The sequence below is a fragment of the Equus caballus genome, chromosome X (genome assembly GCF_041296265.1).
Source record: "Equus caballus isolate H_3958 breed thoroughbred chromosome X, TB-T2T, whole genome shotgun sequence".
NCBI classification, from domain to species: domain Eukaryota; kingdom Metazoa; phylum Chordata; class Mammalia; order Perissodactyla; family Equidae; genus Equus; species Equus caballus.
Genome location: NC_091715.1, coordinates 105,515,231 through 105,532,706, shown reverse-complemented (window position 1 = coordinate 105,532,706; position 17,476 = coordinate 105,515,231). Strand labels below are relative to the sequence as shown.

General features: G+C 34.7%; 1 protein-coding gene across 1 annotated transcript in view; it reads right to left on the bottom strand.

Annotated features, from left to right (window-relative positions):
* RADX (RPA1 related single stranded DNA binding protein, X-linked) overlaps positions 1-17,476 on the bottom strand; it is a 68,248-nt gene that overhangs the window by 30,896 nt on the left and 19,876 nt on the right. The window contains exons 7-11 of the mRNA XM_001493046.7: positions 16,400-16,504; positions 14,834-14,998; positions 13,691-13,851; positions 12,755-12,930; positions 1,872-1,945 (exon numbers count right to left, since the gene is read on the bottom strand). Coding sequence (XP_001493096.3) covers positions 1,872-1,945; positions 12,755-12,930; positions 13,691-13,851; positions 14,834-14,998; positions 16,400-16,504 — 681 coding nt within the window. The remainder of the gene's footprint in view (positions 1-1,871; positions 1,946-12,754; positions 12,931-13,690; positions 13,852-14,833; positions 14,999-16,399; positions 16,505-17,476) is intronic.

Here is a 17,476-nt window from a genome sequence, read left to right as displayed (position 1 = left end):
TAAGGATAGATACACGTTTTCTCTCTGGTAGTTTTTAAGATATCTACTATCTTATGCTCTGCAGGTTCACTATGATATAGATTTATTTAATTTTTCTGCTCAGGATTCACTGTGATCCTTCAACATAAGGATTTATATATATCTTTAAATTTGAAAAAGTACTTCTTCAGATATTGCTTCTTCCTGACTATCTCTATTCTGTCCTTTTAAAACTTATATTACATACGAATTGGAGCTTCTCACCCTATCTACCATGTCTCTCAACTTCTCTTTTACCTTTCCAATCTCTTTACCAATCTCTGGTGTGATTTCCTCTGAATCAATCTTCCAAATGCACTAATTCTCTCTTCATCTGCATTTTCTTATTCTTCAACCCCATCGTATATATATTGTTTTCAAATATGCCAGTCCTTTTTCATATTGATCTATTCCTGACTTACAGCTTCTATTCAATTCATCTAACTTTTTAAACACATATTTATTTTAAAGCCTCTTTCTGATTGGTCTAGTATTTCTAGTTCCTGGGGTATAAATTTTCCCACATATTACATCTGATCACATTGCCTCAAAGCAGTTCATTTCGTTGGGAAGTTTGTAATTTTTTTGACCATGAATTCATTTTCAGTAGATGTTTTCTATGGGAGTCCCAAACACTCTAGGTTATGAGAAGCCTCTCCTTAAGGCAGTTTCACACTTACTTTTGTCAAGACCTTAGGGGTTTCACTGATTTTGGACCAGATATTAGTGTTAATTTTTTAGCTCAGAGTTCTCACCATTTCAGTCATTTGAACTGTGACCACACTTCCATGCTGCATTGTCCTGGCATTCTAGTTTCTCTCAGGTGACTTTTTCCTACCCATTGACTAGGGGATATAGAAAGCTCCTTGATACTTGCCTATACTGATGAGCATAATTTCTCTGGCCATTCACACTGTTGCAACTTTATGTTAGTTCTACATCACATGCAGGAGGCCGGTGGTCTGGATTCTCCTTTCCATGTGGTTATTACTTCTTAGCCTATAGTCATTTAGGCCCCTATCTAGTTCTGAAATGCCCATGAGCAGAGTTTTAGTTTTAGTTCCTACTCACTACTAAATTTAAATTCTTTTGTTTCTGGCCCCTATGGATTTTTCATTCTTGTTTTGAGCTTGGTTATATATTTATATTATAATGATTTTCCCCTTATATTTTGTTTTACTTTTTTTGGGGGGGGGAGGTGCAGACTCCAGGACCCTTTTGTGGGTTCTTAATCTGAAACTGACTAGAGGTCAATCCAAAATAAGAATAACTCATAAAGTAAGAAGGAAATAAAGTGTTAAATGTTTAGTCCAGAGACATGATCCCTTATGAGACTGAATTTAAACCAAATCACTCTAAGGATATCCTCTTACAACTAAATTATGTTATGAAATCACTTCAGAAATAATCCCAAAATTCAAAATTGAACCCAAAATAAACCCAGTAGCAAAGAAAGGAACTAAAACTATTTTTTAAGCTTTACCTATATTTATTGTCAAATAAAATTAAACTCCCTACTTAATTATTCTTCTGATAATTAAACCTAGTGTATTTGAAGGGATATACTATCAAAGAAACAAATTGATAAATGTAAGTTTGGTTATATTTACTTTCACTTTGGTGATGATACCAAATTGTTCTAAAGTTGTACTTAGACAGTACTTTTTGACAAGGACCTAAGCTAATTTAAATGAAAACCAGAGACAAAAATAACTAGCTATATATCTATTTAAAGTACTTATATTATGCTAGTGGCAGGCAGGACTCAAAAAAGCAGAATCAAATCAAACAGTAATCTATATATAATAGTGTTCCATAAAGATTTCATAAATAATAATAATAAAGCAACATACGTTGGACAGTGCTTGCCAGGCCCAGGTTATTTTCTTTTTTTTGTGCAGAAGTTTCTGGCTGAGGTACAGGAAATCTAGAAAAGATGAAAAAAGGATAGTCAATAGTTATAAAAAGAGACTTGAATGGAAAAAAATTAATTGGTTACATTCAAGATTTATTCTAATTCAATAAATTTAGAAAATATATAGGTTTAGTTTCTTAAAGTAAGGCATTAAAAATTTAAAGAAATTACCTTCAAACTATGAACACATATCCATACATAACATAATTTAAATACTGCAATAGATTTAAATGTTCTTTTAAGGAGTATTCCACAAAAGGAAGCACTCAACGGTATTAAATGTCAACTAAAGATGGATATACCTATTTCATTATCTACGATAATAATTCAAAAATTAGTTCAATGGCCTAGTTAATGTTTGCTTTGTTTAAATATTCTGGAAAACTATCTGGCCTAACTCACAAACCTCATTTCAGTTTTCTATAAGCCTCAAGCTTCATGCTTTTCCTTCTGCCTGGAACAACTTTTATGTCCCCTTTCCTTTGCCTGGTTAACTGTTATTCATCCTTCAAAAGTTAACACAGGCATTATTTCCTATAAGCAGCCATCCTGCATCTCTAGTAAGGCTCACGGCTTCTTGTATATGCTGTCATAGCAACATGCATATATTTCTATCATAGCATTCATCACACTGCATTGAAAATTACAGGCTTATCAGTCTGTCTCTTCCGAAAGATCCTGCTATAAGCTCTGGTATAAGCTCTACAAAAGTATAGATTCTATTTTGTTTTTGTATCTCCACATAATATCTCCTCAACAACTGTTTATTGAACTGACATGAACGGAGGGAAAGGGAACCATCTTATTTCGAAGCCAAGGAGAAGTCTGCTTTTATAAGGAATGATTTCCATCTGGTGTGCTTTTAGCATTTTTCTGTGATGACTTTTTCCTATTGGTTGGATTTCTGAAACTAAAAGCATAAAGTAAAACTGAAATGTCATATTGTAAAATGCCACATAATATTGCTCAACTTATTTTATCAATGAATTTGTCTCAAAGTAATATTCTTCATTTTACTAGTGAACTAAAAAGTAACTTTCATGAAGGAAGCATGCATTCATTTAACTACAAAACTCCAGCAAATAAAAACATACTTTATAGTTGTAATTTTAACTTTTTTCAGAAATTAGTAAACTTGAAAACATCAACTTTGAGAGAAATCTAAATAACTAAAAAATAGTTAAATTCTGTGTATTCTGAGATCCTTAAACAGAATGTATATACTTTTTAAGACATGTAATTATAAAGTGATTGTTTTCATCTGAAATTAGAAGAATAAATTGAATAAATTTTCAGCTGAATAGATTAGGAGAAATAGTTTTCCAAACTCTAACAGCACCATTATATTGTACAGAATTTTTAAAAAGTGGCTTAGAAGATTTTTACTGGAATACATAATTACGCATTTGTAAGACCTAAATGTCTTAAAGTTGAAGGGCTAACTGATAGAAGTGAAGGTATACAATGTCTATGGGTATTAACTGAACAAATTGAAAAAAGAGAGATGAAAAATGAAAAAATAAGAAGTATAGAAGGAAAGAAAGGAAAAAGAGGGCTAAAGGAAGAGACAATAAAGATGCATATGGTGGGTAGTGGCAGAATATTATAAAAATTATGTCAGAGGATATAATTTATACTCTAACCTTGCCCCTTTCACCAACTTATTGACCTTAGATAAAAGTCATATAGATTCTATAGTATCCTGCTCCCTTATCTATATAACAGGATTATAATTAATATTACTATAGTCTTATAAAATGTCTTTCTTTTTTTTTTAAAGATTTTATTTTTTTTCCTTTTTCTCCCCAAAGCCCCCCGATACATAGTTGTATATTCTTCGTTGTTGGTCCTTCTAGTTGTGGTATGTGGGATGCTGCCTCAGCATGGTTTGGCGAGCAGTGCCATGTCCGCGCCCAGGATTCGAACCAACGAAACACTGGGCCGCCTGCAGTGGAGCACGCAAACTTAACCACTCGGCCACGGGGCCAGCCCCTAAAATGTCTTTCATGCAGAGAAATTAAAAGTACTTAATATACATACAAACATATATAAATCCTATATTTATTCTTTCTGAGTCTCAGATTCAGCATCTATAAAATTGAGGTAATTATCCTGTGCCTCCCTCATGCAGATGTTGAGGATCAAAGGAGGTAACGTAAGTAATCTTGCACTGTACATTGAAATGTTGTATACAATTAACTGAAAGAATATTTTCAGTGCTTTCTGCCTAAGAAAAACAGAAAATTCTTTTGAGAAGTTGCTAATATAAGCAAATTAGAAATAATTTATAATGATCAAAAAATGCTAAAGTCTTTTATGATCATTAATTCAAACTAGTAAATGCTTTTCAGGCAACAACCATTATTTAAAAATCTTTCCTATGGTGCCCCTTCTGCTTTTCTTAGGAGGAGACACTGAAAATGATTTTTAAGGATTTATTTAAGTGGTATGGTTCACTTTCTCTCTTTATGGAATAAATATTATCAACAGAATGAAATGAAGAACGTATAACATCTCATTTAATATATTTTATTTCTCAGTGCTAACTTTTGAATGAGTTGATGGATTTTGACTACATTTTAATATCTAACAGAGAGCACTATCTACCATTTGGATTAAAATGCTGGTTGATACAAGCTCTTAAATGGTCATGTTTACTATTATGGTACCAATAGAAGCAAACTAACAGGTGACCCAGACATTGCAGTTAGCAAGCCAGAATTTAAAATACAATGATTAATATGTTTAAGAAACAGAGGAAAAGATGAACAAAGCAGATACAAAATCTCAAAAGAGAACATCTAAAAAAAGACCAAATGGGCTTTCTAGAACTGAAAATCAGAATAGCTGAACTTAAGAACTGTGGTAAAATAAAGAATATATCTGGTCTTTGTCCCTGGTTCCTAGCACAGAGCTTCAAAAACCCTTAGAATTTCCTTAGATATAGGAGTGTCTTTTTTATGCTAATTAGTTGACTGATGATGAGCCACTAGATAGCTTGAAGATGGGGACTGTTACCAGAAAGACCAAGCATATGATTCAAAAGTTGGAACACTGGGACAGGCCACCCCCACAGAGGGGAGGGGGCTGAAGATCAAGTTCAATCACAAGGCCAATGATTTAATCAACTGTGCTTAAGTAATGAGATTCCTGAAAACTCTGAACATCAAGGCTTGGTGGAGCTTCGTGGTTGGTGAACACGTTGATGTGCCAACACCGTGATATGCCTGGATTCCATGAGGAGAGGGCACAGAAGTTCTGTGTTCCCTCTCAGACTCCATTCTGTCTCTTCATTTGGCTTTTCCTGATCTGTATCCTTTATAATAAAACTGTGTTTGTAAGCATAGTGCTTTTCTGAGTTCTGTGTATCATTCTAGTGAACTATTGACTCTGAGGGGGTCATGGGAACTCCTGAATTTGTAGCCAGTTGGTTAGAAGCGTGGGTGGCCTGGTGATCAGCTGAAGTGTGGCTAGCATCTGAAGTAAGGGCAGTCTGGTGGACAACTGAGTCCTTAAACCTGTAGAGTCTGATGCTAACTCTGAATAGTCAGTGTCAGAACTGAATTGCAGTACAGCTAATTGGGGTGGAAACAGAACAATAACTCAGTGACCTCAGCTGGTAGGTTTAATAGCAGACTGGACACAGTAAAAGAGTAAATAGAGAGATAGGTCAATAGAAAACGTCCAAACTGAAGCACAAAATCAAAAAAAAGAATTAAATATGTATATGAGCAAAAAAACACAGTGTAAGAAACCTGTGAGTCACAGTTAGAAGTGCTAACATATATGAAACTGGAATCATAGAAAGAGAGGAAACAATGGGGCAGAAAGGCTATTTGAAGAGATAATGGTAGGTAGTTTTCCAAAACTAATGAAAGACATCAATCCATATATTCAAGAAGCTGAGTGATCTCAAAGCAGTATACAACAAATACAACCACTCCTTGGCACATGACATTTAAACTGTTGAAAATCAAAGACAAAAATCTCAAAAAGTATTTCGAGAAAAAGGATGCAATATCTTTGAAGGAGCAAGTATAAGAAATTTGCCTGACTTCTTAACAAAACAATGAAAGCAATAAAACAGTAGAATTAGACATTTAAAAAATCCTGCAACCAAGTGAAAACATCCTTTATAAATAAAGGTGAAATAAAGATGTTTTTAGACAAACAAAACTGGAGAATATATCATCAGCAAGTTGCACTGATATAAATGCTGAGAGGAATTCTTCAGTCAGAAGGAAAATGATCCCAGAGAGGATGGAAATACAGGTAGGAATGAAGAGAATCTAAAAAAAATGTGGATAAATATAAATGAATGCTAACCATATAAGAAAGACAATACTAATAATGTCTCATGGAATTTAACATTTATAGAGAATTAAAATGCAAGACAAAAATAATGAAAATGGGGATAAATGAAGCTGAAGTGTTCTAAGGTTCTAGCATTATCAGGAAAATGTAAAATAATTTGTATTTAACAACAATAAGACGAGCGTTCAGTTTGTAATTTATAGAGTAACCACTAACGAATACGTAACTATCAAAATAAAAGAGGGGAAATTGAACAATTAAAATTATTTGATTAAGCAAACAGTATGAAGATTGATATAAACCCAAATATATCATTAATTCCATTAAAAGTGAATGGAATAAATACTCTAAATAAAAGACTAAGATTATCACATTAGATCACAAAAACTAACAACTTTTCGCTGCTTAAAAGAAACAACCTTAATATGAGGACATAGAAGCATTCAAAGTAAACGGGATTGAATATATATACCACGCAAGACCTAATCAAAAGAAAATTGGTACAGATATATTAGGACTAGGCAAAGTAGACTTTAAGGCAGAAAACATTGTGAGAGACAAAGAAGAAAATTTCATAATAACAAAGGGGTCAATCTATCAGGAAGATATCAGAATCCTAAATCTATATGTATGCAGTAATAGTACTTCAACATATATGAAGCAAAAATTGAAAGAAAAGGAGAAATAAATCTTCCATCATAGTGGAAGATGTTAACACACCTATTTCAATTAGCTGAGGGAAAAAGCAGACAAAAAAATCAGTAAAAGATATGATCAACACAATTAACACACTTGGACCTAATTAACATATATAGAACATTGCACTCAACAATGACAGAATTCACCTTATTTTCAGGTGCATAAGAAGCATTTACCAAAATTGACATATGTCCAACTTAAGGAATGCCTTTCAGCATATTTCAACGAATGAAAATTATTCAGAATATTTTCTCTTTCCAGAGAGGAGATAAGCTGAAATATGCAACTTCAAGTGACTGGAAATTAAACTATACACTTGCCAATAAGTCATGAATCAAAGAAGAATCATGCTGAACTCTGAACTCTAAAAAAAATTTTTAAGTTAATTTTTATTGAGTTTATGACAGTTTACAATCTTGTGAAATTTCAGTTGTACATTATTGTTTGTCATTCGTGTCGTAGGTGTACCCCTTCACCCTTTATGCCCACCCCCCAGCCCCCCCTTTCCCCTGGTAGCCACTAATCTGTTCTTTTTGTCCACATGTTTAAATTCCTCATATGAGTGGAGTCAGACAGAGATTGTCCTTCTCTGTCTGTCTTATTTCACTTAACATAATTCACTCAAGGTCCATCCATGTTGTTGTGAATGGGACGATTTTATTTTGCAAATGAAAACTACACTAAGATATCACCCCACATCCATTAGAATGGCAAAAATAACCAAAACAAAAAGTAACAAGTGTTGGAGAGGTTGTGGAGAAAAAGGATCCCTCATACACTGCTGGTGAGAATGCAAACTGATGCAGCCACTATGGAAACAGTACGGAGATTTCTCAAAAAATTAAAAAAATAGAAATACCATATGACCCAGCCATCCCACTACTGGATATCTATCCAAAGAGCTTGAAGTCAGCAATTCCAAAAGTCCCATGCACCCCTATGTTCATTGCAGCATTATTTACAATAGCCAAGATGTGGAAGCAACCTAAGTGCCCATCAACTGATGACTGGATAAAGATATGGTGTATATATGCAATGGAATACTATTCAGCCATAAAAAATGTTTTTAACTGACGAAGAATGAAGTAGGAGGTAGCTAAAGCAGTGCTTATACAGAAATGTATAGCATTATATGTGTATATTAGAAAAGGACCAAAAATTAGTGATTTAAGTATCCAGCTCAAGGAGCTAGAAAAAGAACAGCAAGACTGATTCCAGAAAGAAACCCCAGAAAACACAAATTACAAGTATCAGGAGTTGAAAATAGGACATTACTATAGATTGTACAGAAATATAATAAGAAGATATTACAAACAATATTATACTAAAAATTTTTACAATTTAGAGGTAAATGTCAAATTCTTTGGAAAATAAAACAAACAAAGGAAGAAATAGAAAATATGAATATTCTAAAATCTATTAAAACATTAGTCAAAACCGTCTCCAAAAGAAAACCTCAGACTCAGGTGGTTTCACTGGACATCCATTCCAAACATTTTAAGAAAGTAATAACACTCATTCTAGGAACGCTTGAGTGATTCAACATTCAAGAAATTAATCAATTTACTTACCACATGAAAATAAAATAAGGAAAATTCAACAGATCAATAGATTCGGTGTAAACATCTGACAAAATTCAGCTCACATTCACGAGAAAAATTTAGCAAGCTAAGATCAGAAGGAAACTTCCTTAATATGATAAAAATTATTCACCAAATTTCTCAATGGTGAAATCTTGAGAGCTTTTCTTCTGAGATCAGGAAATTTAGACATAAAGCCAAACTTATAGAAACAGAAAGGAGAATGGTGGTTGCCAGGGGCTGAGGGGTGGAGGAAATGGGGAGATGCTGGTCAAAGGGTATAAACTTCCAGTAATAAGAACAACAAGTTCTGGGGATCTAACATACAGCATGGTAACTATAGTTAACAGTACTGTATTATATACTTAAAAGTTGCTGAGAATAAATATTAAATGTTCCCACTAAGAAAAAATATTAGTTATGTGAGGTGATGATGTGTTAACTAATCTTATTGTGGTAGTCATTTTGCTATATATACATGTATCAATTCATCATGACGTACATCTTAAACTTACACCATGTTATATGTCAATTATATCTCAATAAAGCTGTGAAAAAATTTTTAAAAATTGTCCTTAGACCACTAAAAAAAAAGAAGGAAATTAGACATAAATGGTGTCTACCACCAATTCTATTCAACATTGTGCCAGAGATCCTAATCAGTACACTAATTCAAGAAAAAGAAATAAAAAGCAAAATGATTGAAAAGAAAGAAAGAAACTACAGGTATTTGCAGATTACATGATTTGCACAGAGAAAATTTAAAAAACCCCTACAAACTTAGAATTAATAAGTGAATTTATCAAGGTTACTAGATACATAAGCTCAACATACAACTAAAAACTGCTACTCAAGTGAGCACAGCTACTATAAAAGATCAGAGTTTCAAAAAATCTTAAAATCTAAAATGATTCTGTGTTCCAACTGCTTTATTAGAATCCCACTTTTCCTGCTTCTTTAAAGAAACCAAAACTGTTAATCATATACAATTCATAATGAATGAGGTTATGTAGGAAAGATCCACGCTGAAACAATTGGTGAACGAATGTAAGCTATAGTATTTTAAATTGAAGTAAAATGCTTAAATAACAAAATACTCAGAAAATTAAGAATAGAACTACCATATGATCCAGCTATCCCACTCTGGGGTATTTATCTAAAGAACTTGAAAATGCAAAGGCATAAAGATACTTGCACCCCTATGTTCATTGCAGCATTATACACAATAGCCAAGACTTGGAAGCAACCTAGGTTCCCATCAAGGGACAAATGGATAAAGAAGATGTGGTATTTATACACGATGGACTAATACTCAGCCATAAGAAATGATGAAATCCGATCATCTGTGACAACATGGATGTCCTTGAGGGTATTATGCTGAGTGAAATAAGTCAGAGGGAGAACGTCAAACACCGTATGATCTCACTCATAAGTAGAAGATAAAAACAACGACAAACAAACACATAGCAACGGAGAATGGATTGGTGGTTACCATGGGGGATGGGGGGGAGGACAAAAGTGGTGATTAGGCTCACATGTGAGGGGATGGACTATAATTAGTTTTTGGGTGGTGAACATGATGTAATCTATACAGAATTCAAAATATATTACAATGTACATCCGAAAGCTATATAATGTTATAACCCAAAGTTTCTGCAATTAAAAAAAATAACCAAAAAGTTACTATAATTCTACTAAAGAAAACATTTTGTTCTATTTCATGTATGCACATATGTTTGCACCTATGTTTGTACATCCCCATATACATGTTTGCGTGTGGATACACGAGTGTACATCTTTATAAAGACATACCACATTATATCACACTTTCTTCATTTTTCAAAAAAAAATAAAATACAAATGTTTATTTTTCTCTAATTATCCATTTTAAACTCTTTTTCTATTAGTCCATGCTGAGCATGGCAGATAAGAGGGTTTCTGTTATGGGTTGAATTGTATCCCACCCCCACCCCCCGCCCCAATTCATATGTTGAAGCCCTAACCCCCAGTACCTTAGAATGCAACCTCATTTGGATATAGAGTCACTGAAGATGTACTTAGTGAAGATGAGATCACACTGGAGTAGGGTGGACCCCCAATCTGACTAACGTCCTCATAAAAAGGGGAATTTGGACACAGACATAGATTGGGGTGATGTTTCTATAAGCCAAGGAATGGTAAAGATTGCCAGCAAACCACCAGATGCTAGAGGAGAGGTAAAAGGAACTTACCCTGCTGACACCTTGATCTTGGACTTCTAGCTTACAGAACTGTGAGACAATAAATTTCTGTTGTTTACGCCATACAGATTACGGCACTTCACAACAGCAGCCCTAGAAAACTAGTACAGATTTTGGCACCAGGAAACGGGATGCTGCTGTAACAAATAATTAAAAATGTGGAAGTGGCTTTGGAATCGGGTATTAAGCAGAGGTTGAAAGAGTTCTGAAGCACATAACAGAAAAAGCCTATATTGCCTTGAAGAGAATGTTGGTAGAAATATAAATTTTGACGGAGAATTTGTTGAGGGCCCAGCAAGAAAAAAAGAGCTGTCGAGAAAGCTTCTGTTGTCTTAGAGAAAACATCTGTTGTCATGAACATAATGTTGCTAGAAATTTGAAAGTAAAAAGTGCTTCTGGTGAAGTCTCAGAAATGAGGAATGCGCTATTGGAAACTGGATGAAACGTGATCCTTGTTATAAAGTGGCAGAGGACTTGGCTGAATTGTGTTATACTGGATGGAAAGTAAACTTGTATGGGACGAACTTGCATATTTGGCCGAAGAGATTTCTAAGTAGTGTTGAAGGCACAGCCTGGTCTCTCCTTGCTGCTTATAGTAAAATACAAGAGGGGAGAGAGAAGTTGAAAAGGGAATTGTGAGAAAAAAGGTACCGGAACCTCAATACTTGGAAAATTCTCAGCTTATCCATATTGTAAAAAATGAGAAAGATTGCTCTGGAGAGAACACCAAGGGTGTTGCTGGACAACCATTTGTCCAAGAGATTAAGCTTGTGACTTGTGGATCCAATAAACCATCTCAGTATGCACGCGGCTAGTTTGGACTGAAAGGGACATGGGTGGGACAAAATGAAGGAAGACTGTTGAACTTCTGAGATTCTATAGTCAGGAAACGAGCTAACAGAGATACCCAGCTGTGACCATGTGCTATCCTTCAAGAAAAGGGAAGAATGACCCTGAGGGTGAGGCCATTTCTTCAATTCCAGAAGGCATGGGCACCTTCTCAATTCCAGAAGGCAGGGCCATCTCCTCAGTTCCAGAGTGCAGGGCCACCACTCAGGGCCAAGGGGTGAGGCCACCACTCTGATGGGCCCAGAGGACACATTATCCTGCCAGAAAAGATAATTCTGGAGACTTAAAATCAAATGGAATTGGCCCTGCTAGGTTTTGAACTGTCTTGTGACCTTTGACCCCTTTTTCCTTCCAATTTCTCCCTTTTGGAATGGGAGTCCCTACCGTATGTCAGTCCCATCGTTGTACTCTGGACAGATAACATATCTAGTTTCACAGGTTCTCAGATGGAAAAGAATTCCGCCCCAGGATGAATCACCCTGCATCTCATCCATACATGATTTAGATGATATAATAGATGAGATTTTAGACTTAGAGTTGATGTTGGTATGGGTTAAGACTTTTGGGGATGATGTGATGGGGTGAATGTATTTTGCACGTGAAAAGGACATGATTTTCTAGGGGTCAGAGGCCAGACGGGGGTTGAATTATATTTCCACTAAATACCAATAGGACTACCAATATGTAACTAACAACATCTTCAATGACCCTCAGAATGTGACCTTATTTGGAAACAGTTCATTGAAGATGTAATTGGTTAAGATGAGGTCATACTGGAGTAGATCAGTACCCCAGAGTGTGTCCCTAATCCTGTATGCCTGGTGTCATTATAAAAAGGGGAAATACAGCCATGCACACAGGGAGAACGCCACATGAAGATGAAGGCAGAGACGGGTGATGTTTCTATAAGCCAAGGAATGCCAAAGATTGGCAGTAAAGCACCAGAAGCTAGGGAAGAGGCATGGAACAGATTATTCATCACAGCCCTCAGAAGGAACCCACCCTGCTGATACCCTAATCTGGGACTTCAGCAGCCCTAGAAAACTAATACAGTTTCTAGTATAATCACTCATTTTATAGGGTAGAAACAAACCAAAAAAATTAATATGCTACGTATACGCTTAATACAAATGACTTACGGTTTGGCATGTGGTCCTTGCAGAATTCTTTTTTTCTTGATAGGACTCAAACTTCCATTTGTAGCTTGAACACACTGAAATCCCACAGGACCAAGGTCTTGACGCTGTTTACTATCTCTTTCCCGACTTTGACTTTCTTTTCGAGCTGCCTGGGATGTTGAGGGTCGGTTAGCATCCTAAAACCAAACATTTAGAGAAAACATTTAAATCTAATTAACAAAAATTATTTCTCTCTTAAAAGACTCTACAATTTTACTTTACTCATTTTTCATAATCTTAAGAGTTGTGACAAACCTTTGCAATCATAACAGTGCTTTTATAAAGCTGATTTATCCTAATCCATCTGCTATTAAAATATTTTTAAAAGAAAGATAAACAAAAGTCCTTCTTATATTGGTCTAACTGAAAAGTTGGATTAGATGCTTATTTCCATAGGAAAAGCAATTCTAGAAATAATTTTTAAAAAGATAAACTCATGGCAAAAGTTAACTTATTTGTCTTGATTGTGCCTAGATTCCAGAAGTGGCCACTTCTACTAGAGCATTTATCCTACAAGAGTCATTGCTACCTCTCAGAGAACCTGAGTAAGACTGCCATACCAGATATAGAGGTAAAAACTTTCTGTGGGAAGCGTTCCTATAGTTCTTGTCTGGATAAAAAGTAGGACAAGAATATAATCATATATATCACTTGGCTGAAAGCAAAAACCAGATACCAAGTTTTGAGCACCTTGGGAAATATCAGAAGCAGTGGCCTTCACCCAGCCTGCTCCAAAACAAGTGACAGAAAAAGGAAACAAAGAAAAATGAATTTTTTCTTAGGTTTACATCATTAAGAATCAATACATGTGAGTTCTGAATAAAATGTACAAGGTACCAATTGTAACTATGATCATAGTGCTTTCAGAGATATGATATTAATTCTCTGGCACCATACCCGAAGTGTTTCTGATGTTGAGGCACTTCCAGTTGCAACGCTATGGGGGACATACTTTATAACAGTAATTATCCCCTGAATTGCAATGCGCTTTTGTTCCCTATACTGCAAATCTTCAACCTCCTTCCTCACTTCACTCATGGCTGTCAAGAGCGACTCAACTGCAAAAGAGTAATTCCAAGGAAATCGTAAGTTTTAGAGAACTGAAATGATAAAAATAAGAATTAGATTTGCAATGTAATTTTACAACATGAATTTATAAACTTGCTATATAACTTAAATTTGTGACTTTTGGCATCTCCTTATGTAATTTTTGTAAAATAGGCAAAACATATTTATCAGTTAAATTGTGATAGTCTTCCAGTCTGGAGTCCTAATTTGAAACAGAAATTTTACATATTGACTGTAATTTACACATCATATTTCAAACTATAAAGCGTTGCCTAGCCACTGCATAGAAACACACTTTTCAATATTTTCAACCATATACTACACATTCCTGGCATTATGAAGTACAAGAGGATGCCAATATTTAGATGATGATAGGTCAGTTTTCAAAGTTTCTCTTTTTTTCCCAAAATCATGCAATTATCCCATAGTTTTTCAAAAGAATATACTTATGTTAAACTTTTCAACTGTCATATCTTAATTCTACTAAAATAAATTAACGTTAGGGCTCTCATCACTATTATTCTGCATCTCATTTATTTTGGTGTCATTTTTATTTAAAGGTAGTGTTCAATTATGCTATATCCAATATATGCCATTCTACAAGAGTAGCATAATATAGTTGTCAGTATCTTCACATCAAATTGTCCAGTGTCCCCTTGATATCTCTAGTCTCTTTATGTAATGTCATACGAGTTGGGATCTACCAAGGTGAGATTCGATTTCAATGACACTAAATCAAGATAATATCTCTAGTTAGTCCTCGTCCATGTTCTTTCTCTTCTTCTAGTCTAATAAAATCAAAACATTAATCTTTTGGAGGCATGACATGTAGGTTTTAGGTCTTCATAAAGACAAAATTATTATCAGTGAGTGTTGGTATATAAAAGAATATAAAGATGACTAACTGATATGGCATATACCATACATACAGGATATAGACATATCATAAAGGAATAGCAAATACATTATTACCTTTAAGAGAACTACTATACTTCGAAAATGTCTCTGGCACTGGTGGATAGGGGTAATATCCACCAATAACGGTATTCTTCAGTTCCCCAGAATCAGTCTTTGCTTTAATCCACTGAATAAAGTTTTTTACCTTGGGATCGTTGGTATATGGCTGGCCTCTAGGACCTGTTTTCAAGAAGGGAAAAGGGCAAAAAAGTAAGAAATAAAAAAAAAATCTCACTATAATAAAACGTATAGACTTTTTTGTATGAAAACTGTTTAATATTAAGGCTCTTGTTGTTTTTTTTTTTTTGAGGAAGATTAGCCCTGAGCTAACATCTGCTGCCAATCCTCCTCTTTTTGCTGAGGATTATTGGCCCTGAGCTAACATCTGTGCCCATCTTCCTCTATTTTATATGTGGGACGCCTGCCATAGCATGGCTTGATAAGTAGTGGGTAGGTCCATGCCTGGGATCTGAACCGGCAAACTCCAGACCGCCAAAGCGGAGCATGGAGACTTAACCACTGCACCACTGGGCTGGCCCCAGAACAGTCTCTTATGTCACAAAGAAAATAAGTTCACTTATTCATTATGTAGCAGATAAGTATACTTAACATGCATACAAAAATTATCAAAAAGAGTAAAAAAATCCTAACTCAAGAAAGAAATCAGACATATCAGAGTTTAAGTGCACTAAACTGCAGCTGTCTACAGGATACTGAAAAGCCCTAAGAAAAAGAAAACTACTCATCTGGATTTTTCTAATTATCCAAATGGGAAGCATCTTTTTTAAAGAACTGATTTTTAAATCATGTATTAACCTGAAGGTATGGCATCATATATGAACTATTTTGCCTATGAATATAGCTCAGCATTTAATTCATGCTCTTAACATACTTAAAAGTGCCATTTACATCTGATACTATTAGTACACATTTACATCTAATATTATTAGCATTTATAAAATGAGGTGTTGACAAAGCTGTGTGTTACATCCTTCCGCAGACTCTTCTTTTGGCAAATTTCCTAATTATCAACATGGTAGCATTCTAGTAAACATACCATTCCACACCACTCCCTCACTCATCTGGAAACTTTTATCTTTATTGCTTTGACCCCATTATCAGAGGGAACAGAGAAAAATAATCTACTTGGACATAAGCAGTGAGACTCTTTTAGCCATATAAGTAAAATGTGAGATCTGGGGGCCAAAATTGGATGCACATTTTTGTTTTATTTAGTATTTTAAAATATTGTTAATTGAATCCATATTGTGATATAGGGCCTAACAGTCTTCAATATACCTAGCAATATATGATTATCAACCTTATATCAAGCAGGAGTTAAGGTTAACCAAAGGACACAAACACAATTCTCCAGTGAGTCACAAAATCATTGCTTCAATTGTAAATAACCTAGAAGCAATATATTTCATAGGATAAATATTCTTTGTTAAAACATTCTTATAGTGATAAAGGAGGTCAAAATAAAGCTATCTTGTGGTTGAATGCTGTAATGTAAAAGTTAATTTAATGAAGAGAACATAGATTACACTCCAATAAAGTGTATACAAAGAAATTGCTCACCAGTAATAAACACTCGACTCTCATTTGTAGTGGTGAGGTAAAGCAGTTTAGGTACCTGAGTGTCATTTCTGACAACTTTCAACTGTGTACACATGAAATATGTCGCTGTAGAAAATGAAAACACTTATGAAATTACTTCTGCATTTCAAAGAGGACATATCAAGATCAGGATCTAACACAGTGCTTCTCAAACTTTAATGAACATAGGAATCACCTGGAACAACTGTCAAAATGCAAATTCAGGTTCAGTAGTTTGAGGGTGCCTGAAATTCTCCATTTCTAATAAGCTGCTAGGTGATACTAGTGCTGCCAGTCCTTTGACCACATTTGGAGCAACAAGGATCTAACACTTACCTTTTCCTTTAGATAAAGGATCTAACACTTACTTTTCCTTTAGAAAGTATGACAGCTGCACCTAACTGAAGTCACTGCTTGCTGCACAGTTGAAGAGTGCAATAGTCTTTCTAATCGGGCACACAACTGAGTGTGAACTGTTATTTCCTACAGAGAAAAAAGCTTAGTCTCCATAATGCGTTCATTAATTATCCCAATCTAACACTGATCCCTGAATTACTCTGACTCCTTCCACCAAGTAGGGCTATATAATATTAATCTGAATTTGCTTATGCAAGTGTTTTATATGTGCTTATCTTAATTACACTTGAAGCCTCAATGACAGGGCTTATACCACCTATTCTTTTCTGTTCACCTTGCTAACCAACTTGATAGACTAAAAAGAATTCTTGAAAATGAGATGAAAATGCCTTCAGACTTCAACTACTTTCAAAAGCTATCAATTGTTTTTAATTATCTATCAGGTTATTTGGGTAAAGTTTCACTAATCCAACAATATTTTTTTATTTTAACCCATTACATGCAAAAAGAGTTATGGTCTTACAAACTAGGAAATGAAGAAATAAATGTAAACACTTGTAATCTCACAAGAACGGTAAGTTCTCATTTGAGAATAAATATTTCCCTAGAACATAATAATAACTATAAATTCATTTCCTCTATCTCATATTTACTAGTTCTTTATTTTGGAGCAACGAAAATAAAGGAAATCTTTATTCAAAT